Source organism: Amphiura filiformis, chromosome 13 (genome assembly GCF_039555335.1).
Source record: "Amphiura filiformis chromosome 13, Afil_fr2py, whole genome shotgun sequence".
Classification (NCBI taxonomy): domain Eukaryota; kingdom Metazoa; phylum Echinodermata; class Ophiuroidea; order Amphilepidida; family Amphiuridae; genus Amphiura; species Amphiura filiformis.
Window position 1 is genome coordinate 26,447,384 of NC_092640.1, and position 27,847 is coordinate 26,475,230.

Consider the following 27,847-nt stretch of genomic DNA (forward strand, 5'->3'; position numbering starts at 1 on the left):
GATCAAGCGCCTTCATACTTATCATCTAACTTTACATTTACACATTCTGTACATAATGTTGCAACCAGAGGCCAAATTTCAAATATGCTTTATCAACCAAAATGGAGCTCTAACTCTGGTAAGCGTACTTTTAATGTTAGAGCTGTTAAAATATGGAATGATCTTCCATCTAACATTCGTAGTAACTATAATACAATGAGTCTCTCCATGCTTAAGAATGCTACATTGTGCACCTCAACCAAGATAATTTAATTCATAATGTACTCATAATTATTTCATATTTAACTATGTATATTTTTCCTCATGTACATGCACTACTATAAATATTATTTAAGTTGTATTTTAATTTGTAAATGTACGGCTCTTGCAGGGCCCCCAGGAAGATCAGTGTTTTCATTGATGGGATTACCCTGCTTAAAGAAAGTATAAATAAATAAATTAAATGATGCTATAATGTAGCACAACCCTCTCTGTGGACCAGTAGGTTGTCCCAAATAGGATATAAATGCAATCCTTTGTTGTGACTCAATTAATCTTAGCTTCGAGTCCTTACATGGATCGGTTATTATAATAACATCCTTCTATACTGCACCAATAAAGTATCCGAAAACTTGGAAAAACTTTTAAAACTGGACCTCTCTGTCTAATCAAATGTTGTAACTTTACTTCTTGAGGTCACATTGTATTCAATGGGTGTCATGTGCATGATTAGATAGCGCATCTATTAAAAAAATTATTTTACCTAAATATGGTTTGGTTTTAAAATTAGGATTTTTTCCAAGTGTGCGGATACTTTTTGGTGCAGTATATCGTTATGAATTCGGCAGACGGCCGAATCCGGATTCAGCTTTTGGTAAATTCATTTTACACATGCATACCTTTTGAATTTGAGAATAAGGGATCAATGCTGTATATAATAGAGGGCAGCATATCAATCTTCAGAGATCAGATGATAACAGCATAGTAAGTATTCAAAAGAGGGCGGCATACAGGGTTATTTAACGGTGACTCGCAGTACGGTCAAAGACGATAACCGTTAAAAAATTGATATGCTGCCCTCTATAGGTAAAGCATTGATCCCTTGTTCTAATTCAAAAGTAATGCATGCCAAAAATGAATTTACCAAAAGCCGAATCCGGATTCGGCCGTCTGCCGAATTCATAACGATATGATGTCACTCTGTAAATCATATAACTTCATCATCAGGAAGAAGGACTATCATGATTGTAGACAAGATAGTATCACAGTATCATCTTCTCCTGCTGGTCGAGCTAGCAAAAATATTCCAGGCAAGTGAAAAATAGTGAAGCTTTAAATTATCTCTTCAAAGCCATATATGCATAATTGTAACATTCCTATCAAAATAGTATTTCTCTTCCATAAAATGTTAGCTTTTGCTGTCAGATATGTCCCCTTTTTAATTTTGAGCCGAACATGTGAGGTAAAGCAAAAGAAATTGTAATGCGTGTTACACCGACGGTCGTAATGCTATACGATCCTTAGACTACCCCGTAGTCCACTTGCCCATTCTGCATTATATTCTGGGTATTGTATTTGAGCTTAAAACTCTGATTTAATTAATGTGTGCACAATTGATAGATTTTCACATCTGATCTTTTTAGTCACCCTACACCCTCTGTTTGTTAGATCCCCAAGTGGACTACTGACATTGGACTGCGGTCAGAGATGCTTAACACGGCTGTCTATGAGCTTCTATGGATGAGATTGTCGGAAATCTGGCCTACTAAAATTGGCCATGATGTAATGCATCTTTAAATGGATCTGGCTTGTGATTGGTCGCCCAGATCTCGTTATGGTTTAATTCCTCCGGTTACCTATCATTACCATTAATATCTACTGGATTCACAAGTCTGCCGCCATTGTGTGGTGTAATTGCATGAAGCAGCGTCACTAAGTGCATGGCGCGTATTGTATTTGCTTGCGGTTAAATTTGATTGATAAACAAGTGTGATTGACAGTGTGAGGGTTAGGGACTTTGCCCACTCAAAATCGCGTTTAAAATTGGAAGTCCATAGTCTATTTTGAACCTGGAATTTCGCGATTAATAAACTTGGAGATTTTAAAATCAGAATTGTTCAGTGAAGTGCCAATACAATTATGACATGATGATAATTTATGTTGCATTCAATAATATAAGCCTACGTACACTTTACTTTTACTGTCACTAATATAATTATATAAACTTTTTCATAACAATTTTATACTAGTATATATTTTGATGTAATAAATATCAGTATAATTTCGAGTTCAACTGAATGCTTTCATCATGATTAACATGCTTTTATTTATCAAAAATAGACTATGGCATAGTCTATACGATCCTTTGATGTGTCCCGCATGCCGTGTACGTACTGTGTTATGAACATCGCATATACATGTTTATTACGGCACATAAAGTCTTAATTTTTGCAGTGTATCTGTGTTTACTAAAGTACATTACAATCGTGTAAAAACCAGAATTAAAAAAAAATATTGAGGGCGTCATCCTCAGCAAATGTTACATATGGCTTTAATCATTTTATATAAAACTATGTAAGAATACCCACTCTATAAAAAGCCACTCACTTGCCATTACATTGAGTGATATCACTCCCACTTACCCCTCTGACAAATGACACATCAGGGTGGTGCTTCACAGGCATCAATAAGAGTTCACATCGCTCTACCATCTGTATTCCATTTAGCGAACTTACTCCCATGTAGAGGAAGACGCCAAATAGTACTGCTAAGGGCACTTGCTTAAGTAATGGAGCCAAGGCAATTGATAAACCTATATAGACAGGTGGACAAATGTGTGATGCGTAAAGAAGAACTCATCATAAAAAATTATTTGATTGGTGAAACAGGAGAGAAAAAAAAAGGTTTTCCGGTTAAACATCATACGCATCATACACTACTGTCTGGTCAGCTTTTAAAAAATTTCTTTCATATTTTATTTTTTACTCTCTTAATTCTAAATGAACCAATCTAGATGAGTACACAAGGAGGTGTTGGGTATACAGCCACCTATGACCGATATCTGTTATCTGTATTCAATATTTGTTGTACGAGTTGTCATGGTTGTAGACAAAGATTCTTGTCATCTGACAGCACTGTGCATTGCGATGCTTTTTTTAATGTCTGAACTATGCAAGGTATGAACAGCTGCTATCAGGTAATTGGATCAGGTAGAGCATTCCATAGGTGAGCTGAGGATGGAAGGAATGACTTCTGGTGGCTGACCAGGTGAGATCTTGACAGCTCATTATATGATCTGGTAACAGATGTTGAAGGAGTTCAGGAGCTTTGCCATAGAACATCCAATGCTTGATATTCTTATTACTGATACACACAGTTATTGAATATTGAGTGGCTCAACTTGCCCGCTGCAGTGGGCTTATATATATAGTCAAATATATACCTGCACTTAAGAGGCAAAATGCACATCAATGGGGTTGGGCCCATTAGTGTGCCACGTAATTGAGCCACATATGGGTCCTGGGGAACTTATTGTTTTAGCGTTAGTATTGTTAATGTGATGTGTTTGATGGAGAAGACACTACAGAATATAAATGCAGGTATAAATCTACCTAAATATGACAAGAACATATTGACTGCTCAGTGCCAAAAGTAGGTAAGTGCAATAGCTGCCATGTGTACCTACCGTGTGTAGATGAGTACAAAAACTGTGTGTGAATCGCCAAATGTTCACAGAGCAGCTATCGCAGCTTCCACTTCTGTTTCATATCCACACTTACCTATTATTAAATTGACCAGGAAAGCGGTGACTCGCTGCTCATACACACATACCAACTTGGGTTTCTCACCAGGAGCGTGCGTTTTGCTGAACACTGTCAGCGCCCCCGTATGGGTCACTGACCTGACAGTTGCGGCCCATACCCAGGGCAGGCCTAGGATGGAGTTAAAACAAGCCAGCCCTCCTATTATGAGTAGATCTAGATGGAAGCCTGAGCCTTTTACAAGTTTATTCTCTTTCTTGTTTACGATTAACCTATAAAAGCAAAACAGAACAAATTATGAGGATCAATATTGTGACATGGTCTGATCTGGGGAGAGCGTGGCCTAATGATTAGGGTATTTAACTTTAGTTCATGAGGTCCCGGGTTCAATTCCCGGCGGTGGAGATTTGCTGGGATATTGACTTGGGGAAAAATGTCTGAAATTAATTGGCAACCTTTATAGATTAAATTAAGACTTCCACTCTCCCCATGGTTCATTTAGATTTGGGAAAAAGAATCATGAAGGTACTCTGTCCTTTGACGGGGATGTTAAATGTCAGTCCTGTGTACAGAGAGCCATACCTGTACCTGTACCTCACAGCCAGTTTCGAAAAGAGTAGGGTGTTAACCCCCGACTGTTCCCAACCAGTCCCAGTGTTCAAATGGACCCCAATGGAAATAAGCTTCAATAGAGGCTTTCTTGGGCTATCCAGGATTGTCAAACCCGAACAAATCAAATCAAAATTCCAATCAGAGCAAGTTGGCAATAATGAAATTGAGATATGGAGCAAAAAACAATAAAAAACATATTGGATATATAAAAATAGTTCATAATTTTGCAACTAAGTACTATACCAAGGATGTGGAAATTTCAATATCAGTAAATATAGGTACTGAGCATGTTATAAATGGTTGTAACTCAATTTTCAAAATTTCCCACTTTGGTCTGAGTGGATCAGATCATGTCACACAATTTACATCCCTACATTTCATATGATAAATGTGATGCAGTCAGTTGCAACCAGGCTCAATTTGAAATAGGGAGACAAAAACAATGAACTGCATAAGATTTTTTTTTTTTTTTTGGGAATGCCAACTTTGACTGAACTACCTTACTTTGACCACAAGCTGAATTAGCTTGGTGCTCCTTAAAAAGGAGGGATTTACAACAAATCAAACCAAAAATCCCTTGGTTGCTGTGCAAGTTGATGAAGATAACCACAGACTTCTACAGACCATGTATCAACAGTCAATGTCCTCATGCATTCTATGCTGTGAATTCTCGCATATTCATGAGGGCCGATTGTTCGATTGTGCCGTGTCTAAAAATCATGCCAGTGTTGCATGCCTTCGCGATTATGCAACAAACCTTTAAAATACCGGACAAGTGCGTAGCACTTTTGCCTGTCGCATTTCATGGACCAATCGGCCCTCATTATTGGGTGATGCTGAGACTTTGACTGCTTGTACGCGGTCTGTTATCTTTTTCATCCATGATGATAACTCAATTGTCAAAATTCCCTCCTTTGGCCCAGTTGGATCAGATTGTGTCATCTGCATTTAGTAATGTGATCTACTTATTTCTACACAATGTGACCCATCACATCAAAACCACCGAACCTATCCCAAAAAGTTCCTATAAGGTCAAGAGTCCTGCAATTATGTTCAATTACTGTATGGTTAATTTATCAGAGATAATTTCTCCGATTGTTAAGCAGACTCTGCTTCAAGCAGTACATAAATAAAATTGTAGAATTCCTTCCCACCCCTCTCATACACTGTGTAGCACATGCAGATATATGTTGTGTATGAAAATTAAGGTAATGTCTTCCATAGGGGTGTATATGGATTTCAACTGGAATATCCCAAATCATGCCGATTGCCTACAAATGCAGGAAAAAAATTAGTCAATAATGACTTTAGTGCCGTGATATCTACATTCCATGCTGTTCCATTCCATACTGATGATTAAATGATACGGATTCCAATCCTCATCTCTGGATATCATTTTGATCATTTTTGTTCTTATTTACAATCTGCATATAACATATCATATCAGCACAGCATCCATTTCCCCCTTTCATATCGTTATGAATTCGGTAGACGGCCGAATCCGGATTCGGCTTTTGGTAAATTCATTTTACGCATGCATTATTTTTGAATTAGAGAACATTGGATCAATGCTTTACCTAAAGAGGGCAGCATATCGATATTTTAACGGTTATCGCCGTTGACCGTACTGCTATGCACCATTAGCTAACCCTGTAATGCCGCCCTCTTTAGATTACTTATCATGCTGTTATCGTCTGATCTCCGTTAAAAAATCGATATGCTGCCTTCTATTATGTACAATATTGATCCCTTGTTCTCGAATTCAAAATAATGCATGCGTAAAATGAATCTACCAAAAGCTGAATCCGGATTCGGCCGTCTGCCGAATTCATAATGATATACTCATCCCATTACAAACTCATGTTATAAGCATTTCGAGCATATTAACCCCCTGAGCACTACCTGCCGATCTAACATTGCCTTTGATTGGTCAATTACATGATATCTTCACTTTAATCACCTATCAGAATGGAGCTTTGCAAATAATTCACCCCAATTTTTTTTGCGCAGTGAAATTATTCTATCAACGTTGCTGATTGTTCTCATGGGGTTAAAAATTCACCCCCGTTACTTTACAAACTCACCCTGTTATAAGTGTTTCCATAAACATAAGAATAAATGCTAATAATGCAGGCAATACGGCAGCAAACATCCAGTACACTTGCATTGGTTTGGCCATGCCTAGTGGGTTAACTATCCAGCCACGCTTGCACTGATCTGTTGGTACTAGACCATTGGGCACGTCTAGTTTCTATTGGGAATAAAGCATATAATAAATCCATTATTTATGTCTAGTTTCTATTGGGAATAAAGCATAAAATAAAACCATTATTTATAGGTCTAATTTCTATTGGGAATAAAGCATATAATAAACCCATTATTTATGTCTACTTTCTATTGTGAATAAAGCATAAAATACACCCATTATTTATGTCTAATTTCTATTCGGAATAAAGCATATAATAAACCCATTATTTATATGTCTAATTTCTATTGGGAATAAAGCATATAATAAATAAACCCATTATTTATATGTCTAATTTCTATTGGGAATAAAGAATATAATAAACCCATTATTTATATGTGAGAGACAGGGCGAGGCAAGATGCAGAGAACAAAAATTAAGGACACAGAGAGAAAAGACAGGCATCAATGCATAAATACAATGACAGAAGAAATGTGACAATGCAAATATAGACAAAAGAGACAGAGGCAGACAGACAGAAGACAAGAGGCAGACAGCCAGACAGGAGGAGGCAGAGATTATACCATTTTCCACCCTGATGTGGCAGTGACATCAATGCTATGAGGCAGCTGTTTTGCTCGCTCATCTATGTAGCGTCTTTAAGCGCGTGCCGGTATGTACACTAGCGAGTTGAGCAAATGCTAGTGATTTGAAGCTGCACCAAAGGGAATGTGCACTGACATCACTGGCACATCATGGTGAAAACTATCCAGCCACGCTTGCATAGAACTGTCGTTTGCAGGTTTTTACTACAAGTAGGGGTGTGTTTGTGTGGGAGGGGGTATGTGCAGGGCCGGATTTACCTTTTTGGGGGCTCTGGGCCAGGCCAAAAGGCCTCCTCAGCTTGAAGAAAGCATGTTCACTGAAGTGGCCAAGTTGTTTATGTATAAGATTGACACCTGTGGCGGATACATTAAAATTATAGAGGGGACACGCAATCAATTATATTATGTTACTAGGACATTTGCGTGCAAAGCACACAAAAAAAGTTCAATTTCAGACTATTTTAGCCTAAAATTAAAGTGAATTTTGCTACATTGTATATTTAGGATCAGTGTGTACTTTCGCGCTCATAAGTTTGCAATTTTACCCTATTTTGACCAAAAATATGGTGTTTTGGGGGCTAATAGAAAGATGCATAGGGGAATTTGGGGGCCCTAGGCCCAGGCCCATCTGGCCCAATTGTAAATCCAGCCCTGGGTGTGTGTGTGTGTGGATGGGGTATAGGATACTTACCTGAGTATACACAGTAGTTATAGCAAACCATGACAAATATAGCAATGGGTATACCAAAGTCACCCAAAGTTTTGCGTGGGTGTGGGTGGGGTGTGTGTGGGGGGTGAGGTGTATCTGTGGGTGGGGTGTAGAACACTTACCTGAGTATACACAGTAGTTATAGCAATATCTAATAGCACCATGACAAATATAGCAATGGGTATACCAAAGTCACCCAAAGTTTTGCGAGCCTGTAATAAAGATAAACAACATTTCACATAGATGAGCCGTTGTGGAAAATAGTGCTCTGCGGGGCAATTCGAAAATCTGTACTGATATGAGATTGGATTAAAAACATTTCAAATTTTACGGGCCGGGTCAGATCAAGGAATATAGCAACGGGTTGGGCAGGGTTGGATGAGTTCTCACAGAGTTGATATGAACCGAGGTTCTTTCTTCCGGTCTAGGTCGGGATCAGCAAAAAAATAATGAAAATATTAGCATATCAAAATAATCATTACAAAATGACACACGTTGGTTATTCAGGAATGCCAGGGTCAGGGTGGGAAAAATCTTGTCCCACAGGGCACTAGTGAAGAAACAACTTTTTATACATTTCACTCTATAAAGGGAAAATGTCCAATATGGCAGTACTCCGTTCAACACAGGGAAAAATCTGGTTTGCATAAAGGCTTGATTTTTAACTTGGGAAGTTTACGGATATGTGCTGCAGTCCACAAAATATGCCTCAAGGTTTACCAGGAATGGAATTAGAACAAATTAGAACAAAAACATCCGAAAAGGGCACAATTGATACAAAACACTATTGATACGGCACTGAGGTAACATCGGCGGCCAAAATGTCTTGCGAATTTGTCCAGTTTTTGACCGGACTGTTTGCCTTGGTCATCTGTTTGTTCATCTAACACCTGTTGACAGGTGTTGCCCGTACAGGGATAACATATTTGCAAAATGATTTGACTCGAAAAGCCGGGAAATTTGACTTGAACATTTCTAACGTGAGTAATGCTAATGACTCATTGTATGTGTATAGGCCTACTTCCACCATTACACCAATACGTATTACACACCATCATGCGATTGTCAATTATGTAACAATCAGTACTGGCCTTGTATACTAATAGTATGTGTATAGGCCTACTTCCACCATTACACCAATACGTATTACACACCATCATGCGATTGTCAATTATGTAACAATCAGTACTGGCCTTGAGTATCGAGATCAACGTAATACTATAGTACTATGGTATACTCAAGAGAAGAACTTCTTTCAATGAGAGCTATATAACATCAAATATCAAATGACGTCCGAGAGGAGTATAAGTATATAGTTTTTTGGCAAACAGTATGCAGTGCGTTCAATAAAGAGGTCAGCTTTCTAGCCTTAAAACCATCAAATGTGGCGCTCCCCTGAGAACAAAGTTAGGGCCCGGTATATTTACTGTGATGGCTAATGATGATGCCGCAACTACTTCTGATCAATGGACATTTGTTGATGATCTTGGCTTGGCAGAGGTCACTAACACTGAAGCTAAAACAAAATCAAAGCACCAAAAGCTTCAACACCATCTAGATGATTATAGTGTCAACAATATGCTTCCGAAACTGGCCAAATGTCATGTTTTGCATGTACATTTTTGAAAAAACCTGTCCAACTCCCACAACTTTCTATTAATAGGTGGTGAGGTCCTTCAGGCTGTCATCATATGAAGTTGCTTGGTTCGGAAATTCAAAATAATCTAGGATGGGACATACTACAAGGTAAAAACATGATATCTCGTGCTAGTAGACGTTTATTCATGCTCTATGCTCTTCGCAAACATGCTGCTCCAGTTGAGGATATGCTGGCTATTTTTCAGACCTATATACAACCCATTTTACAATATGCTTGTGCAGTCTGGCATCCAGTGCTTACTAGTAAAAACCAAAGCCACCAGATCGAAAGGATTAAAAAACGCACTTGCAAAATCATCCTTGGCAATGACCATCAGGACTACGAGTCTGCTCTTCGTGAGCTTAACATCAACAGTCTTGCCAACCGTAGGGAAGATCTATAGTCGTTAAGTTTGGCCAACAGGTCCTCAACTCTGAAGGACACCGCCACCTACTTCCAGAGCAGAGATCTATATCAAGTACAACCTCCGTCACAGCAACATATTTCCTGAACCCTTCTGTAAAACAAACATGTTTCAGAATTCCACCACTCCATAAGCTCAATTTGGAAAGTTAGTGTAATCCTATGCTTCTGCTGGTATTTAACTCCTTTACTTATATCTCTGTTTTTCGTTTTGTTTTTAAGTAAATTGTTGAGTGTATGGAAAGAAAAAGAGCGAAGTACACCAACTTGATGTGGGGAAACAAGCAAAATACAGACAAGACGATACACAGAGGGGACAGAAACAGCAAATGTAGGCATTAGAAGTAGGTAACGTTCGATAGCCCAAAATTCAGTTACACGGCCCACGGAAGTGTTAAACCTGCATAAACAACATGGATCAATGGTAATTATTTGATGTGTAAATTGTATTTTGAAAAGCTTGTGTTTTCCAGCCTATGCTGCCTGCCAGCTATTTGAATACCATGAATAAAATAAAATGAAACATTTCTAGCAGTCATTGACACATGATAACTACTTACATGTTTTCCAAGAAATTTACTGTTCCTAAAGATCTTCAACATATAAGCCAGCAGAAATGTACCCAGCATTAAAATGGTTGACAACAGAGCCGTATTTGGTTGATGAGTAGGCGGCGGCTTTTTATGAATGCATGCCTCTGTATCATTTGTTACGAACGAGTTGTTGAGAAACATGGTAGTTATTGGCACTGACGTGGCGCCCCCTGTTACTGTATATTCTTCTGTGATGGCGGTTTGGTAGTATGCAGTGGCGTTTTCATTGAAGGCTTTTTGCATGTCCGGGTCTTCACAGTAGTCTACAATGAGCGGATGGGTTAAATAGATCTGTAAAAACAACAATGCACAACAAATTTAGGTAATCATCACCACACAATACATTATAGGTAGAGGCGCCACTCAAGCATTATAGTGTACACATGGCTGACATAATCTTTTTTAAGACACCCCTTAAATGAATAACACCTACCAGCAAAAATAGCCCTAAACAAGAAAAATATTGCACCAAATTGTGCACCATAAAGTTGACCATAATCAATGGATGGAGCACCTGCATGGTTCATTTACCCATATAGATTCTCAACATTTGATGCTATGCTATGAACACAATATCAAGATATATAGTCTCAAACCTGCCATCAAATTATAATATATCATACAATAACAGGTTTAAATGAAAAAATTAACCAAACTCATTTTAAAAGATTGTACATTATGGTTTAAAAATATCTAAAAAGTACATACCTGGGTAAGTTTATTAAACACTTCATAGATGAAGATGAGTGAGATAAGAAAGGCAAACACTTCCTCCGTGAACCTGGTGAAGAACCTGACTAACACACTGCCTTCTGCTGCAACACATATGGTTGCTATGATAAACATCCATAGACCAACCCAAAACCGAAATGGAAGGTATTCGATACCACTACTCTTGCAAAACTGTGGAGAAATAAATGGGTGTGTATTGCAGAGGTTAAAACTCACAATGCTCCTATGTTGTTACAGATCTCACTATGTTATTTCTCTGGTCATAAAGATATATTTCAAAACTGAAATGGAAGGTACTTGATGCCACTACTCTTGCAAAACTGTGGAGAAATAAATGGTTGTGTACTGCACAGTTTTTACAACTTCTTTTACAATTCTGGATGCTAGTTCTAAAAGGGAGTTAAGTCTTATTGAGTGCATTTCGAGATAAATGACAAAGAAGGTTGTTGTGTCCATGTATAAATGCAAGGTGGTTTTGTCCATGCAGTTTTAATGCTCTACCCCCACATTATTTCACTATCAAACATGAACAGATGGTGAAGATAACCCCCTTGTAGCATTAGCATTGCAGCCCACCAAAATTGCACAATTTTGTTGAATTAGACAAGAATTTGATAATTTTTGATAACAAATTGCTAAATATGCAAGATTTTCATCAATTGCCACCAAGCACTATAGATATTCTAGCTACAACCTTGTCTAAGACCTTTTCGAAAATGACAGAGGTGTCATCAAAGCTGGAACAGATAATAAAAGCAAATGGTATAGAGTTGCTTAACTCTCTTCACGCGGGTATCGACGGCAGACGACAAGTTTCAATTTTTTTTTTAATTCAAAAATTTCAGAAATTTAAATTTTCATAACCATATTTGGAATCAGCAAGTAGTATAAAAAGGGGTGAGCGAGGACAGTTTTGTCATTTTTCCTGTAAAATCAAAAAAAAACTCTTAACACAAAAAATACACACAAAACTTTTAATACCCTGTATCTCCCCTATAAAATTTTACCCTAAGCTTCCATGTATTCTTCCCTGTAAATTGTTCAAAAATAACAACACAGGATTACACAGAAAAATAATTTACACAGGATTACACAGAAAAACAATTTACACAGGATTACACAGAAAAACAATTTACACAGGATTACACAGAAAAACAATTTACACAGGATTACACAGAAAAACAATTTACACAGGATTACACAGAAAAACAATTTACACAGGATTACACAGAAAAATAATTTACACAGGATTACACAGAAAAACAATTTACACAGGATTACACAGAAAAACAATTTACACAGGATTACACAGAAAAACAATTTACACAGGATTACACAGAAAAACAATTTACACAGGATTACACAGAAAAACAATTTACACAGGATTACACAGAAAAACAATTTACACAGGATTACACAGAAAAACAATTTACACAGGATTACACAGAAAAAAATAACAACACAGGATTACACAGAAAAACATCCTTGTATTTTTAATTCACCCCAATCCAAATTACACGGAAAAATTTCCCCTGCATTTCAACTTATCCAAAAAAAATGCAGGGAAAAAATCCCTACATTTTTTAACCTCTTCATCAAAATCAAAAATTTTGATTTTTACTTTTAATATATTATTTCACAAAAATTATCCACAAGACCAAATTTGTCTTGATAATTTTTTAACATAGTCATATCTTTTTTTTCAATCGGTGGTTCATTCGTAACAAACTCAAGAGTCTTTTTCAAAACCTCGAACTCCTCTGTCCTTTCAGGAAAAATCCAAGGTGGTCTTAAACACAATCTCATCCTGTATCTATCCTTATACCACTTAATGTAACACATCAAAAGGTTGATTGCCTGAATTCTTACTTTGTTTCCGTTGTAACCGCTGACAGCAACAAACAGGTTTCGAGACTAGTACCATTCCACATATAAAAATCTCCTTTGGACGAGTCTTCCAGTTTTTGGAATATTTCATCATCAGCGAGCTCAAAATAAATCGAATCTGTCATCTTTTATTCAAATAAAAGATGATCGTAGCATTTTGGATTCTTACGAGCGCTCTTTTGGATTCTCCCGAGAGAAGAATCGGGATGGAAGCCAAACGCATGACAGAAATTTTAAAAGCCTACAACAATGCTAAAGAGACAGAATGAGTAGGTCGTGCAAATAAAAAAACCTCTTGTGATTATTAATCACAAGAGGTTTTTTGTTGTAGTTTACCACACCCAGTTTAAAATGGTTGTAATCAAGTAGGTTACTACAAATGCAAAGTATCCAGCAACCAAAGGATCCCGTCCAGCACAAAATTCCCACGGTTCTCTAGGTGCACCGTCTTTGTATCTACCTTCAGCTTTTACTAATCCGTTTTTGTACCAACATGTCATATCATTGGGATAATTGTCATCAAACACCATTTAGCCTTCATTTTGTTTTTTCCTCGTCATAGTACCATCTCCAAAGCGCCGCATGGTTTTCTTTATCATCCCACATTTCTTTTCGATACTCTCCGTACGCTTTCAAGTTCTCAACCCAGTTAACATCCGTTAGATCCGGAAGATCCATTTTATTTGAAAAAAAATCCACAAAAAGTTTTTTTACCATAGTTTACCACTTCCATTTTATAAAGGATGTAACGCCGTAGGTTGCTACAAATGCAAGGTATCCAACACTCACAGAGTCCATCATTTCCCAAGATTCCCACCATTTTTTAGGTACATCGCAGTAGCATGTTTCTATAAATCCGTTTAAGTAAAAACTGTCATCCATGAGGATGATTGCCAACAAACTCAACTCAGCCTTTATTTTTGTTTTTTCCTCGTTGTAGTACCACCTCCAGGCGCCGTATGGTTTTCCTTTATTATCCCACATTTCTTTTCGATGCTCTCCGTACGCTTTCAAGTTCTTAACCAAGTTGGAATCCGTTAAAATTGGAAAATCGCCCATTTTTTTTTATTTATACAAAACAAATTTGATTTCTAATTTTTTATTTTCACTGATTCAATGTACTTCGGAGACTCTCCAAAGCTTTTTTTTCCTCTTTCCAATCCAGCCTGTTCTGCCTCTGTACGAATTTCACGTTCTCTATCAGCCGTAAGTTCAATTAAATCCGCTCTGGTTCTGTGCTTGATTCCAGCCTTGTGACCTCGGTAGTTTTCCATTTCCTGCAGAATGTGATGGAAATCCTCATTGCTCACAACCCCATCTTCAAGAGCTCTAGACACCAGATCATTCACCGTGTTCAAACTGGACTCTGCGGTTCTTTTGACGCTTTCGTGCTTCTCGACCTTCTTCATCGTTGCTTTTCCGAGAGCCACGCATGCTCCACTAAGAACACCTCCAAAATTGCTATTCCTCCGAGAGGAATGCTTTACAACTCCAACACCCGTGGCTAGAGTTCCGACAGCTCCCGTTCCGCTTCCAACTGCGACATTGAGTCCTGCTACTTGAGCCGTGTTGTAAAACACATTCCAAACTGTTTTGTATTTTCTCCTTAGTTGATCTCTTTGGTCAACTTCCTTTTCGAGGGAGTCATGGATTTCGGATATCTTACTTAGTCGAAATTGAACTCCTGATCCTCTCCTGTGGAAGATCAGGGTATATTTGCGGTGCTGTAGGTTTTTCATCCTTTTATTTAATTAGTCAATTAGAACTTCATCATCCGTAAAGTTTAAACCGTGGTTTTCAACGAAATGCTGTATGATTTCTTGCTTGGTTAAATTTTTTTCGTAGAAGCTAAGTATTCCCAGTTGCTCAAAATTCATGTTGATTCCAAGGAGACTTACCAGGGCTTGAGTTCTGTAGACATCTGCTGAAACCCGTTGATCCAAAAGCAAAGCTTATTTTCAACGTACTCGATCGAGACATGATGCATAATCGTAGTGTCCGTTTGAGCGGATGTGGAAAAGAGGGTTTGCAGCGCGTTATTTAGCACTTTGAGCGATATCGAGTCGTCGGTCCAAGTAATATTTAGGTACATGAAGAAATTCTGATTAGACTGAAGCGTCAAAGAACAAGCGTTAAGCTGGGGCGTTGGCGGGTTCACTCGATTTTACCGAAAAAAGAGGTTCCAAGGCTGAGCAATAAAATGTGGGTTGTTGAAGAAAATTTCTAAAGGTCTAGTGAGTCGCATGGGGTCAAATCTTTTCCGGGATTGGCAAATTCATAAACCCAGCAGTGATGCCAATTTGCATAGGCCTAGCGTTGAAAGTGTTGTTCATTCCGTTTTTAATTTCGATCAACTTGTCTCTCTCCAAGTCGATGTTTTTTTGGCTCGGATGGAAACATAGTGCGTTCCGTCTTCGTTCATCCATACCATGAATCTCCCCAAAACATGCAAGCTGGTATCGTGCTCGTGTCCAATTTCTCGGTCTACGCACTCTTTCGACACAGCGTCCTTGCTGTCGGTGGGAGATCCGAGACCCGTAACTCTATTGCCGCTCATAGCGAGTTCGCCGGTCATCGAGTCGCCATCCTTCGAAACTTTTGTCGTTTAACCATGAGGTAGGCTGGTCACGGAACCCATAGTAGCTGCATCTTGCGGCTCGGTTGGATTCATCAACCCAGTTATTTTTTTCCCTCCCATGTTAATCCTTCCGGTCATTCGCGCTCCAGTTTTTTTGACGTACGCGGAAAGATCTACATCTTCGCCAGCTATTGACGTCGATTCCGTTTCGATCGTTGGTCCCCAGATAGACATTCTCTCTTTTATTTTATTGGATTTCCAATTCCAAATCCAGCGGTTGATCGTGATTATCGAGCTTTCTCGAAGAATTTTTCCATTCTACTTTGAAGTTGAAGTCGAGCTCGTGGATGTCTCCGTTTTGCAGTTTTTTGAAACTCGGCTTTTCATAGGTCGAAACGAAGTATTTCCCGAACGCGGCGTTTGTGAGATCGATAGACCCAAGAACTCGACCTCCCTGCAGAACGTCGTCGTTGTCTACGAGATTACCCGTGGTTGACAGCTGATTTAGGTACACGAGAATTCTTTGAGGTAAAAATTCTATCGCCCGATCTCCCGTGTATTCACCATCTGCTAGCCACCCCGTCGTCAATCCGAACATTTCTCGAGCGCGGTCCGAAACCAAATCTGATACTGCTCGTGAATTCTCATGTTGAGTTTTCCATCGCGTTTGTCGAGTTTGAATTCGAAACCGTCGATCTGGCTCGTGAATTCTTTTGCGAGCGTGTTAAAATTATACAGCCCCGGGCTTATTTTTATCGCTTCTTCAGGTCCCTGCCCTCCTTGAGTGTACCTCCATTCGAGTTCTTCTTCGACGTTGAACCAACCTACTCGACCGAGATTCTTTTGATTCCAATTTTTAAGTTCTCGCCGTTATTGTCTATACTTTGCAACGGGCGATAAGGTTTTCCTTTGCGGTGCGGTAATTGTGACAAACATTTTTCTTTTATCTTTCAATAAAATGAGAACCGGAGGAGTATTCGAACCGACGCACGGTTTCAGTCTCGTAAATCAAGAAATTCAAGTCAGCAAAAAAGGAACATTTTACGTAAGATTTCCCAGTTTGTGGCAAAATTACAAACTTCCGAGAGTCACGGACAAAACCGTGTACGATGACTGGCTCTCCAACCAGATGCAATTCTGGCAAAACCAGCTGAACTTCGCGGTCTGGTGCGCCACGTCAGGATGCGGGGTGTCCAAAGAACTTCTCAGTCACAAAGATCCGATGATTCGATCCGTGTTCAGATTTCACGCATATTATCAGATCAGAAGAATTCTGTCGGAAATGTCCTGTCCACTACCCTCGGAGGAATCCTTCAATCCTCTGAACAACGGGATCGACACCCACGCTTACGAAAGAATTTGCAACGAATTCGGAGTGTCCGCGAGAGCTAACTGGAGACAAAAGTTCGATCTTTCCAACGGAATGGGTAGTTACTTCTTCAACAAACAATTTTACGACTGGAAATTTGTGACCACCAAAAAATGGTCGAAGCTTACCAACGGAGGAAACTACAGTCAGTCGATGGACTGGAAAGTTCACTTTGACGCGGACAGCTTCGGAGGTGTGGACAATCAGACTGAGAAGATTCTATACATTGAACAGCTGTTCGATCACGATCCGGCTATAACCGACAAAAGTATCAGAAAAGGAGATGCCATGGCTGCTATCGGAAGTTTCGTAGCAGACACTTGGAACGAGGTTTCACTGCGTGCGGGAGTTTCGAGAATCAACGACTCCGTCAGGACTTACACGTGGGCAATTCTCGGATCCCAAGCTCAAGCCAGATCCGACATCTTGGGCTCCGGCAAGGCGTTCGACGCTCAGAAACAATTTCTAGCAAGCGTCGAGGATGCGATCAACTCGGTCGTGGATCTTCCGGACTCGATCGACAGATACCAGAGAACTCTTCAGTACGCTCAAAGCAAACTGGATTTTGTCGTGGGTCACGGACTTTACTTGCTCCCGAGCAACATGGAAATCCTCGTGGGATCCGTGAACGGATACAACAATTTTATCCAAATCGCCACGGATGACATGCAGATAGGGCTAAACTCAGGCGTAAACACCGACTCTCGACCGAATGTTGGAGACAGTGCTCCTGAGGAGAGTCAGTTGTTTGAAACGGTTAAAAGCCCATCTTTGGCTGAAGGGGTTGAAAGTTCACTTATGGTAGAGGAGGTTGAAAATCCGCTCTTAACTGAAGACTTCCCACTAATGCATGATGAGAAAAAACTTTTTTTAATTTTGGGAGCAGCCGTTATTGGATCAGCCATCGTATATTTTTGTTAAAATAAAAGATGGATGTCCCACCAGCCGAAGAAGCAAGTGAAAGGGAGAAACTGATAGAGAGAGAGAAAGCCGCTCACAATATGAGAGTTGAACTAGCATTCACGTTTGTGTGGATGACTTGTATCGGCAAAAATTTGGTGGCTTAAGTAAAAAAAATAAAATTTGGTGGCTTAAGTAAAAAAATAATCCTTAGCAAAAATAAATGCTAAGGGTTATTTTTTTTTTTCGTCGTATTACTTTTTATTTTTCTTGTATGCCTCTGTTACAGTTTTGTACAAAATTCCTCCAACTGCGAGAGCAAAGATCCACAGATGATCGGCTAAAAATCCGGCGACGCTTCCCGCTGCTTTCAGACAGAAATTCACCACGGCTCCGATGACTCCCGGAAGCGCTATCAGGGCTTTGTCTCCAAGTTTCAAAAGGAGATTGGCTATTTTCTTGAGCTGATCCTTAATCCAATTGGTCCACGTTTTTGGCTTTGGAGGCTCTGGTGGCTTTGGTCCTGGACCCGGGTCTGGTCCTGGAGGCTTTGGTTTTGGAGGCACAGGCTTAGGTGCAGGAGTGACGGCTGAAATTGCTGATTTGGTTGCTAAGAGTATTCCCTCAACAACGGTAGCAATTGTCATACCAATTGCGGTTATGATTGATACAATAGTAACCCCCTCTCGTCGAAATAACGTGCTAACTTGATCACGCAAAGAGCCATCGCTATCGATGAAATTTTCGATAGAATCTCGCAAACGTTGAAGCGAATTTCTGACCTTGGCGTCTTGGTCAGCAATAGCTTTGTCAAAATCCTCAATTTCTGTTTCCAGTTCTCTAGCTCTTTCAGCGTCTTCTTCGCTTACGGGTAATAGAGGTTCTCCTTCCGGATCATTGGGATTAAAACTAACTGAACGACCACCTTTGGATTTCAAGTTTTTTAGTTTGGTGACTTTTTCATCCCTTCTTTTGACAAGATGCTTGTAAACGTCGGACAGCTTTTTTAGTTGTCCTTGAGCATCCAAAAAATTCTTGACTTCCTCTTGGTTTGCAATGGGATCATCCACCAGCTGTTCAGCCAATTCATCTGATTGTTGGACTGATTGTTGAATCGAATTTGCAAACGGATTTCTACGTGCTCTAGTACCGTTACGTGCTCCACCCTGGGCGGAAGGTCCAGTGGGGGTATTGATTGCTTGACTGGTACTACTTTCAACCTGTTTGGCTAGTTGTTGCGTTTTTTTAGTAGTGCTAATGAAATCCTTTACACCTAGGGTTTCTCTTACAAATGTACTACCTCCTACACCATATTTTTCTTTAATATAATCAATACTTAGAAATTTTTGCGGCTTTCCTTTATGAGTCAATCTGGTTTTTTTATCCTTATATTCAATAAAAATAGTATCGTCCTCAATTGACCATTTTGTACCCTTCCGAAATGTGTCTCCTATTTTCTCAACATTATTTTTATTGAGTTCAAATCTTAGTTTTAATTTTTTTTTTACATACTCTTTCCAAGGTACGGAAAGTTTTACATTAATATCTTTTTGTATTTTTAGAAACTCTTTTGGAGGTTCTGGAATTCCAGAGCGAATTCTATCACCGCGAAGAGCATTAAGTCGTTGAGTTAAACTTTCCACATCATCGATAGTATCGTGAGTGAGGTCATTACTTTCCCATTCAACGCTTCCTCTACGTCTCTGGGAGTACACCTCAACCTTTGTTTTTATCTGTCCACCTCCAAAATTACTCTCTTCCTGCGTCTGACCACCAACTGCCCCCGTTGTATCACCAACCGTGGAATCAAACAACTCATCTCCAAGCTCCACCATATCCAAATCTGTTACTGGTTCAACTACTGGCATTTTGATCTTTCTTTTTATTTTACGCTTTTTCTGAATGAACTTTGTAATAATAAAAGAAAGATGGCAACTGAATCGGATACAAATTGGACCCATACCGACAACTTCGTAATGCACGAGGAATCAATGGTATTCGACGCAGCATTCAAAAACACACACGTTCCAAGTACTATCGATCAGGGTGGAATCCTTACAGTGAGGTTCCCAGACCTTGGAAAAAATGATGTCATAGTCCCTGGAACTAGCAGACTTTCATTCAATGTTGATTTGAATTCTGCGGCTGGTGGAAACCAAGATGTTAATCGAACAATCGTAAATAATCTTGGAAGAGCGATAGTGTCAAAATTGAGGTCAAATTGGAAGGACAGAGCATATACACCCTGAACGATGCTGACGTTTTCCTGTGCTATCAAGCTCTTTGGAAAACAACCAAGGAGCGATCAAATGCCGTCTATCAGGGTATTCAATCTGGAGCAGGGCGTAAGCACAGAATAGATGCCGGTGACAAAGGTGCCGACGCCAAGGATATTGCTGTGGACAAGAATTATGGCAACATGTTCTGCATCCCGTTGGACTTTGAAATGCTGAGTTCCCACAACCCATTTTTCCAGTTCGAAAGTTAAAAGACAGACTCTCTTACGAACTAACTTTTAACAACTATGGGAAAGTGATAGTTTCACAGACACAGCTGCCAGTTACTCCATTTCTAACATTCACCTGGAGTTTGATGTGGTAAGCTCACAAGAGCGGCGATGATGATCAAAAACATGTACGATGGAAAAAGCGTGGTTTTGTATGATAGAGTTATCAGACACAGCAAGGAGTCGCTGGACAAATCAAACACCGTCTGGAATATTGTCCTGGCACCACGAGCAAAAGTCCATGAAAGGCATTTTGATTCTTTTCAGTAGATCCCAGCGGATGGAGGAGCCGATTATGCTCGAGATTCCGAGAAATTATACAACCCAAAAATCAAAAAAGTCACAGCCACTCTAGCGGGAACCCAAACCAGCTGTATGCGGCGGAATGTTACCTCACCACCATTTTGAAGAAATTCAAAAGCACTTTGCGGATGGAAAATTCAGAACCGCCCCACACATAATCAAAGAAGCGGAATTGGCGATGTGATTTTACCAGATTATCTCACAACCAAGTATGGTCTTTGGTTGGACATGAGAACCACGGATGATGACCGTTGTATGGATCTGGTAGGAAAATTGAAGGAGCTAGTCAGAGTATTCAGATCGAGATCGAAAAAGAAGCCGAGGCTGCAGGGCGTTGAGCGCTTACGTGTACTTCATACAGGATGCGAGGTAAATATCGAAGCCGGAAGATTGCAGAGCGTAAAATACTAAAAAATAAAAGATGTTTCCAAAACACGCGCACTCGGCGATAATCTCGGCGAAACCATGTCCGGCAAAACCGAGCATGTTTTAAATCTATTAGAAAACGAATATCGTGGATTTTTTGCTTACATAGTGATTATCTGTCCGAACTGGGTTAATAATTCGACTTACCGAGGTAGGCGGTGGATAATAAAAAAACCTTACCAAGTATTTATGATCGATCCGGAAGAATGGTTTCCTGACAAAGACGATCAATTTCAATTATCGATCAAGGTATTTTGGGAAATTGTCGGAAAAATGGATGACTCCCAGGTTCTGTTTTTGATCGACGATAGCATAACCGAAGAAGGAATCGACAAAAAAAGAAGCGTTTTAACAAAACTCGCTTGTTCTGGCAGACACGACAACTGCTCTCTTTGGATGCTTACTCAAGCTTACGTGGCAGTTCCCAAAACTATTAGAAGACAGATCAAATGGCTGTCCACCTTCTATTGTAAAGATGAAGATGATTTTACCACCATCATGAAAGAGAACAAAGTAGTTCCCAAAGAAAAGAGGAGGCATTAAATAAAAAACTAGAAAAAATCAATATTCAAAATTAAATCTTTTTTATGTCCACCCAGAGGATTTGAGTACAGATTAAAAAAAGCTCGTTAACATGAATTTTATAATCAAATAAAGAAAATCATGACTGAAGTTGAAGATATAGTTAACGAGGCGATGAATATGGGTGTTTTGTCTACGGCAGATATTCTGCCTAAGGTAGACTGTACAACTACACAGGAGGAACCTGTAAACACGGACTTTACCAAAACGGAACAACTACGGGAACAGTTGATCGGTGTAGTAGAGACAGGAAAAAGCAAAGAGTATTTGGGAAAAAATATAACCTCCGCTGAGATTGATAGGCTTGATCAAAAGAGTCTGACGAGACTCTACGGCAGATACGAGGCTCACATGGGTGGGATAGTGACCAAATCGATGAAAAAGTACCTTATCACCACTTATATAAATTTGATTGGACTTTTACTTCCAAAAAATTTTGTAATTACCGATCGCGATGCTTTGGGAGAGTCTCTGAACGAAGGACCCTTTATCGATTTAGCTTTAAACAAATGGACCAGTGGATTGTATCATAGTTTTGAACATATGCTAGCTCCGTTGGAAGCTATTCTGTTAACTAGCAACAGTATTAAAAAAGTTGACCTTCCTCCAGAAACGGAGTGTACAACGGACGACTCCCCAACTCCTAAAAACTAAAAAAATCAAGAGAACCTCTTGATTTTTTTATTTATAGCACTTGCTCAGATGGTGCTCAGATATCTGAGCAAATTTGCTTAGATGGTGCTTAGATAGTGCTTAGATAGTGCTTAAATATCTGAGCAAAATTGCTTAGATAGTGCTCAGATAGTGCTTAGATGGTGCTCAGATAGTGCTTAAATTTTTTTAATAATAAAAGATGAGTGATCAAGAAACCAAACCACTATCCAAGGTGGAAATGTCAACAGTAACAACAACATCTGCAAAGCCGACAAAAGTTATAGCAAAAGTGAGTCAAGCAAAAGTCAAAGATCCGAAGAGGGTTGCTGCTGGAAAGGCATTAGCCCTAAAAACAAAGAAAAATTAGCAAAATTAAAAGCCTATGAAGCAGCGGAAACAACACGGGAGAACCCGTCCACCATAGACGTAAAGCGTCGCGTACACCTTCAGAAAAATCAACCGTGTCAAACTGGTTGTCAGGCTCAGTTCTTGTTGGAGGAGCGGTTGCCGTTGTTGGAGGGATAGTGGCATATGGGTATTCTACTGTAGGCAGAATGTCTACCTTAAACGATACAACTAAAAACCCACCCACTGTAACCACAGCAGTCAACAGTCAACCAAAAGTCGATCCTTTTGAGTTTTAGTTACAATAAAGAAGATGGCAGAAACCAATCCAAACGTAAAAATGATCGTAAACGGCGCGTATCACGCAGCAACGATAAGTCTCGGTGTATGGACTAACTCGTTCGTTATGAAAAAGTTCCTGAAAATGAAGCCGGCTAATCTCTCGCAGCTTGATGTGGAGGATATCGGAAAGTTGACTTTGAGTGTCTTTTCGGCTACGATGCTAAGAGATTGGCTCGTGAATCAAGGAATTCTTCCGGATCAAATTATGGCTTAGACATTCTGTCTATGGTAGGTAGGTATATTAAAAACCCTCTTAGCACTATCTGTGCTAAGAGGGTTTTTTGTAAAAATAAAGAGAAAATGGCGTCGATCGCATTCATGGTTGGTGGAGCCATGGTTAGCGCTTTGGCATTTTCAGGAAGCAATTATCTGTTCAACTCTCTTAGTAGTTCGGAAGAACGCATAAAGACACGATCTCGCTCTCGAAAAACTTCAGCACGACCGAGATTCTTGGAATTTAGCTAGCGTCTTTCAAGAATAGATTACATTAACGATCAATTAAAAAACAGGGTCACGCGGAGAGAACCTTTTCGGACGTCGATGACGCGATGAGACAGTATTATAATTTAACGGGAATTTTGATGGATTCTTTTCCACCGAACCACAACTTTATGATGGAGAGTATCTCGGCGAAGATCAAACAAAATCGATCCAAAATGGGGAATTAGCTTTGCTCGGACTGGGATTGCTCGGAACGGTGTGGTCGCTATCAAATACTTTGGATAAAAGTATTTGGGTGGGAGCTGAGCCTCTAATCTCTGGAAAATCATCGAGAGTTACGGAATAATTTCTTCGCTTGAGTAGGTAGAAGAGAACGTAGTGAATATTGAAATTATTTCTCTTGGGTTTATTTTGTAGATAAATTTTCAGTATATTATCAAGATCGCATAACAAATTAGCTCGATCATGACAAAAATCAACGGGGAAATTACCCGTAACTTTGTAGTAAATCTTGTGAACGGCGTTTGGGTCTGATCTCAAGACTTTTAACAAGTCTTTTTACTCAGGGACTCGAACAATTTTTTATTTTTTTTAACAAATTCGTCGATCAAAATCTCAGAAGTACTCGTAACATTTCCACTGTAGACTTGATGTATTCTTCAAACTGGTTGATCTTGGTTTCGCAGTATTTTATTGGTTGTTGAATTTGGTCGATGTTAACTCGGGGTGAGTTCGTGGTAAGAGGCGCGTCATTTTCCAAACCACAATTATAACACACGTCACCCACCATGTATTCTGAGCTGCAATTTTTACATTTTGGCAGACTTCGTTCCACTCGTGCGGGTTCTTTAAACAACCGATTAAATTCGGTGCCGTATAGACAAATCGGTTTTTGCTCTGTTTTCAAGGCGGGTTTTCTTTTTACACAATTTGCAAAAACAACGCTTGTATTTACTCGTACAATTCATTTTTGTAACAATAAAAAAATCCCCTTTAGACTGAATGTCTAAAGAGGATTTTTTTTGTTTGGTTACCTTGGGACGGTACGACTAGTCTGAGTCTTCATCATATTCCAACTCTTTCACTACAAGGTCAAAACTGTGGTACATGTTCCCGGTTGTTTTGCTTTCTTTTTTGCCCGTGGGTTTAACAAGAGCTATTGATTCACGAAGTCCAAGTCCAAGTTCTCTAGCCTTTTTGTTAGGGTAGAACAACTCCAAACTCGAGTGTTATCACTGAGAGTGATAACTCCGGATTTTCCAACCCTGGTTTCCATGATCTCAAAATTGGTAATTTTGTAAATTCCACCTTCTTTTAGTTCAACCCATTTCAAAATTGAGGATCCTTTTTGCCCTTCTAACAAATGTTCAAATTCAATATTGAGTATGCTTGATTGTTTTGCCATTTTGTTTGTTTTTTTATTAGCCGGGATTTTCTTAAACTCTTTTTTTTAATTAGCCGGGATTTTCTTAAACTGTTTTTTATTTTCAAATCGGGCTAAAAATAAAAGATGGCTGAAACTAAAATGTCTAAGGTTTACTACAGTCCGAGAGGGTATTGGAAGGGTGTTTCTGCGATAGACAAGCTGGCGAAAGAGGCTGGAGTGACGAAAGAAAAAGCTAGAAATTTTTAAAAAGCAGACTCAGTGGCAAATTTACCTACCACCTCCAAAGTACATTCCCAGAGCAAAATTTAACGTAAGTGTACCTAATGAAGTTCATCAAGTTGATTTGTTGTTTCTCCCTCACGACAGACCGAGTAAAGGAAAAAAGCTTTACAAGCTACGCGTTGACTGTGGTGGATGTCGCGAGCAGATACAAGGAAGCTGAGCCTCTGAGCTCGAAGGAATCTGGGGAGGTGGCTAAGGCATTTGAAAAAAAATTACTCTCGAGTTTTAAAGTGGCGAAGCTTCTGCAGGTCGATCCTGGAAGAGAATTCATGGGCAAAGTGAACGAAGTGATGAAAAAGCACAAGGTCGATATCAGAAGAGGGTTGCCTGGTCAACATAGAGCTCAGGCAATTGTTGAAAGATTCAACAGAACTTTGGCTGAAAGACTGTTTGGCCATCAGTACTCGCAGGAAATACTGATGGAAGCTCGTGGTCAGAAAAATGTGAGGTCTACCGAGTGGGTGGGTAGGCTTCCGGATGTGATCAGAGCTTTGAACAGCGAAAAGACTCGGCTGATAGGAATGAAACCGGTTGATGCTATCAAGAAGAAAAAGATTGAAACGATGCCTTCAGCTCCACAGAAGTTGAAAAATGAGATTGAAATTCCAGGTAACGTGAGATTGAGATATCTTTACGCTCCCGGAGAGTTGGAGGGAGGTGAGAGAAGAGCATAACCGATCCCATTTGGTCTCTGGAAACTTACACGGTTGATAGTATCGTGAGGACACCGGGTGATCCAATTTTGTACTATTTGTCGAAGGAGCACCAAAAGAGCGTTTGTTAGACAGGAGCTTATGATAGTACCCGAGGGTACACAGTTGCCACCCGACAGAGTTTTGAAGTAAAATTTCTTATTCAAGTTTTTTGTCGCAGTGACCGATCGCATGCGTGTGTATTCCGTCTTCGAGTATGTTTCTTTTGTCATCGTTAACATCTAAAGCAACTTTGTTAACGGTTTCTGTGTAGATATCGTGCTTGTAACTCCTAATTCACATTCATCTCTCTCGTCTGAGGTTTTTTGTCAGTAAGACATTGCTTGTAGTCGTCAAAGGTAATCTTTCTTTCGACGATCGCTTTTTTGACGCCTTTGCACCTCTTTTCCTCGTTTCCCTCGTGCATTCTGAAAGAGTACAACTTTGCTCTCAGTCCAACAAATTCCACTATCTGCTTTCCTCCGGCTTCGTCCTTGAACATGCCGGGAACTTTTTGTTCTTTCCAGTCGAATTCCCGACGGATGATCAGCTGGGTAGTTGGAAGTGTCAAAGTAGCGGTCCACGTCTTGAGCGATATCCTCGTAGAAATCTTCGGCCTCGATTTCATAAAGTAGCGAGTCTGTATCTGTCATACAAAGCTTCGCTTTGTTTCCGTACTTTTTCTTGATATAATTGTAGTGAAAGTCGTACATCTTCGTCTTTGCAATATCCAGGATGCTTGCTCCGAGATATATTGGCTTGTTGAAGTACAGCGAGGTTTTCTTCATGTGAACGGCTACGAGGTTTTCGTCAAAGATGGTGTTTTTATCGTAGGTGGGTTTTGTGGATAACTTGCGCGATTCGGCTCGGCTGGTCACGAGACTAATGTCCACTCTGTTTCGAATGTTTTCTATCGTTTTTCCAAAGACGCTGTTGTTCATCAACTTGAAGAAATCCTTCTCAAACTCCGATTTAGCTTTTGTTCGAAGACTGGTATTCTTGCCGATGTACGATTTCATAAAGGCTTTCTCTCGGTATTTTATCCCTCTGTGAACCTTGGTCAGTTTGAGTCCAAGCTCCAAGCACTGCTTCAGAGCCACGTGGTGGAGAACGTACTTTTCCTTGTCGTTCAGATTTGGGATTAGTTTTTTCACTTTCTTCACGGTCAGTCTTTCCGCGCACAGGGGAAAGTCGTTGTGAAGGTCGTGTAGCTCTTTAGGGTATTCCAGATCCACTTCAAGAGTGCACGGAAATTCGCGCCAATTGTCTAGCTCTTTCGGTGACATCCACTGAAAGTTACTGACCGGAAGCGGTTGACTCATCGCCCATCCGTAAAGGTTGTTGTTGTCGATGTATACGATGTGCTTGGTGGGCTTGCTCGGATCGTAATCGGCACCCATGTACTTGTTGTTGGCTTTGGCATATCTGGTAGATATCATGGAAATCCCACCCCTCTTTCCGTTTTCAAAAAACAGAGTCTTGTCGTAATCCGTGAGAAGTTCCAGACGTATGGACGTCGTTTTTAGCATACCATCGTAAGATAATCCGGGAGACGTGTAACACCAGCAAGGATCCAGTTCGTAATTTTCCAGACTGGTTTTTCTGAAATTTTCGAACACGTCGGCTAAAAGGAGAACGTCCGACTTGAGATACAGATCGTGATACTCCCTCATGGTTTTCATTCCAAAGGTATTCCAAACATTCCGAGCGTGCTGGTAATCTTCGTCGGAGATTTCCGCATCGTTGAGCTTGGAGTAAAACGCTTCTTTGGGAGGGAGACTGGTCTCTTGAAGTTTCTCGATAGAGTTGACATAATCGTAAGGGTATACTCCTTTTCTCAGAAGAAGTTGCAATTTTTCGTCGTCTTTAAAAAATTTTGTGATTTGGAAAAATTCAAAAGATTTTCGACGAAAGC

At 39.8% G+C, this 27,847-nt stretch overlaps 1 protein-coding gene across 2 annotated transcripts in view; it reads right to left on the reverse strand.

The window, feature by feature from the left end:
- The window catches only part of LOC140168169 (band 3 anion transport protein-like), a 93,699-nt gene that overhangs the window by 18,273 nt on the left and 47,579 nt on the right, over nt 1–27,847 (reverse strand). For both annotated transcript variants that reach the window (XM_072191498.1, XM_072191499.1), the window contains 6 exons: nt 11,215–11,409; nt 10,474–10,797; nt 7,974–8,063; nt 6,437–6,603; nt 3,759–4,012; nt 2,622–2,791 (listed from right to left, as the gene is read on the reverse strand). In XM_072191498.1, coding sequence (XP_072047599.1) covers nt 2,622–2,791; nt 3,759–4,012; nt 6,437–6,603; nt 7,974–8,063; nt 10,474–10,797; nt 11,215–11,409 — 1,200 coding nt within the window. The remainder of the gene's footprint in view (nt 1–2,621; nt 2,792–3,758; nt 4,013–6,436; nt 6,604–7,973; nt 8,064–10,473; nt 10,798–11,214; nt 11,410–27,847) is intronic.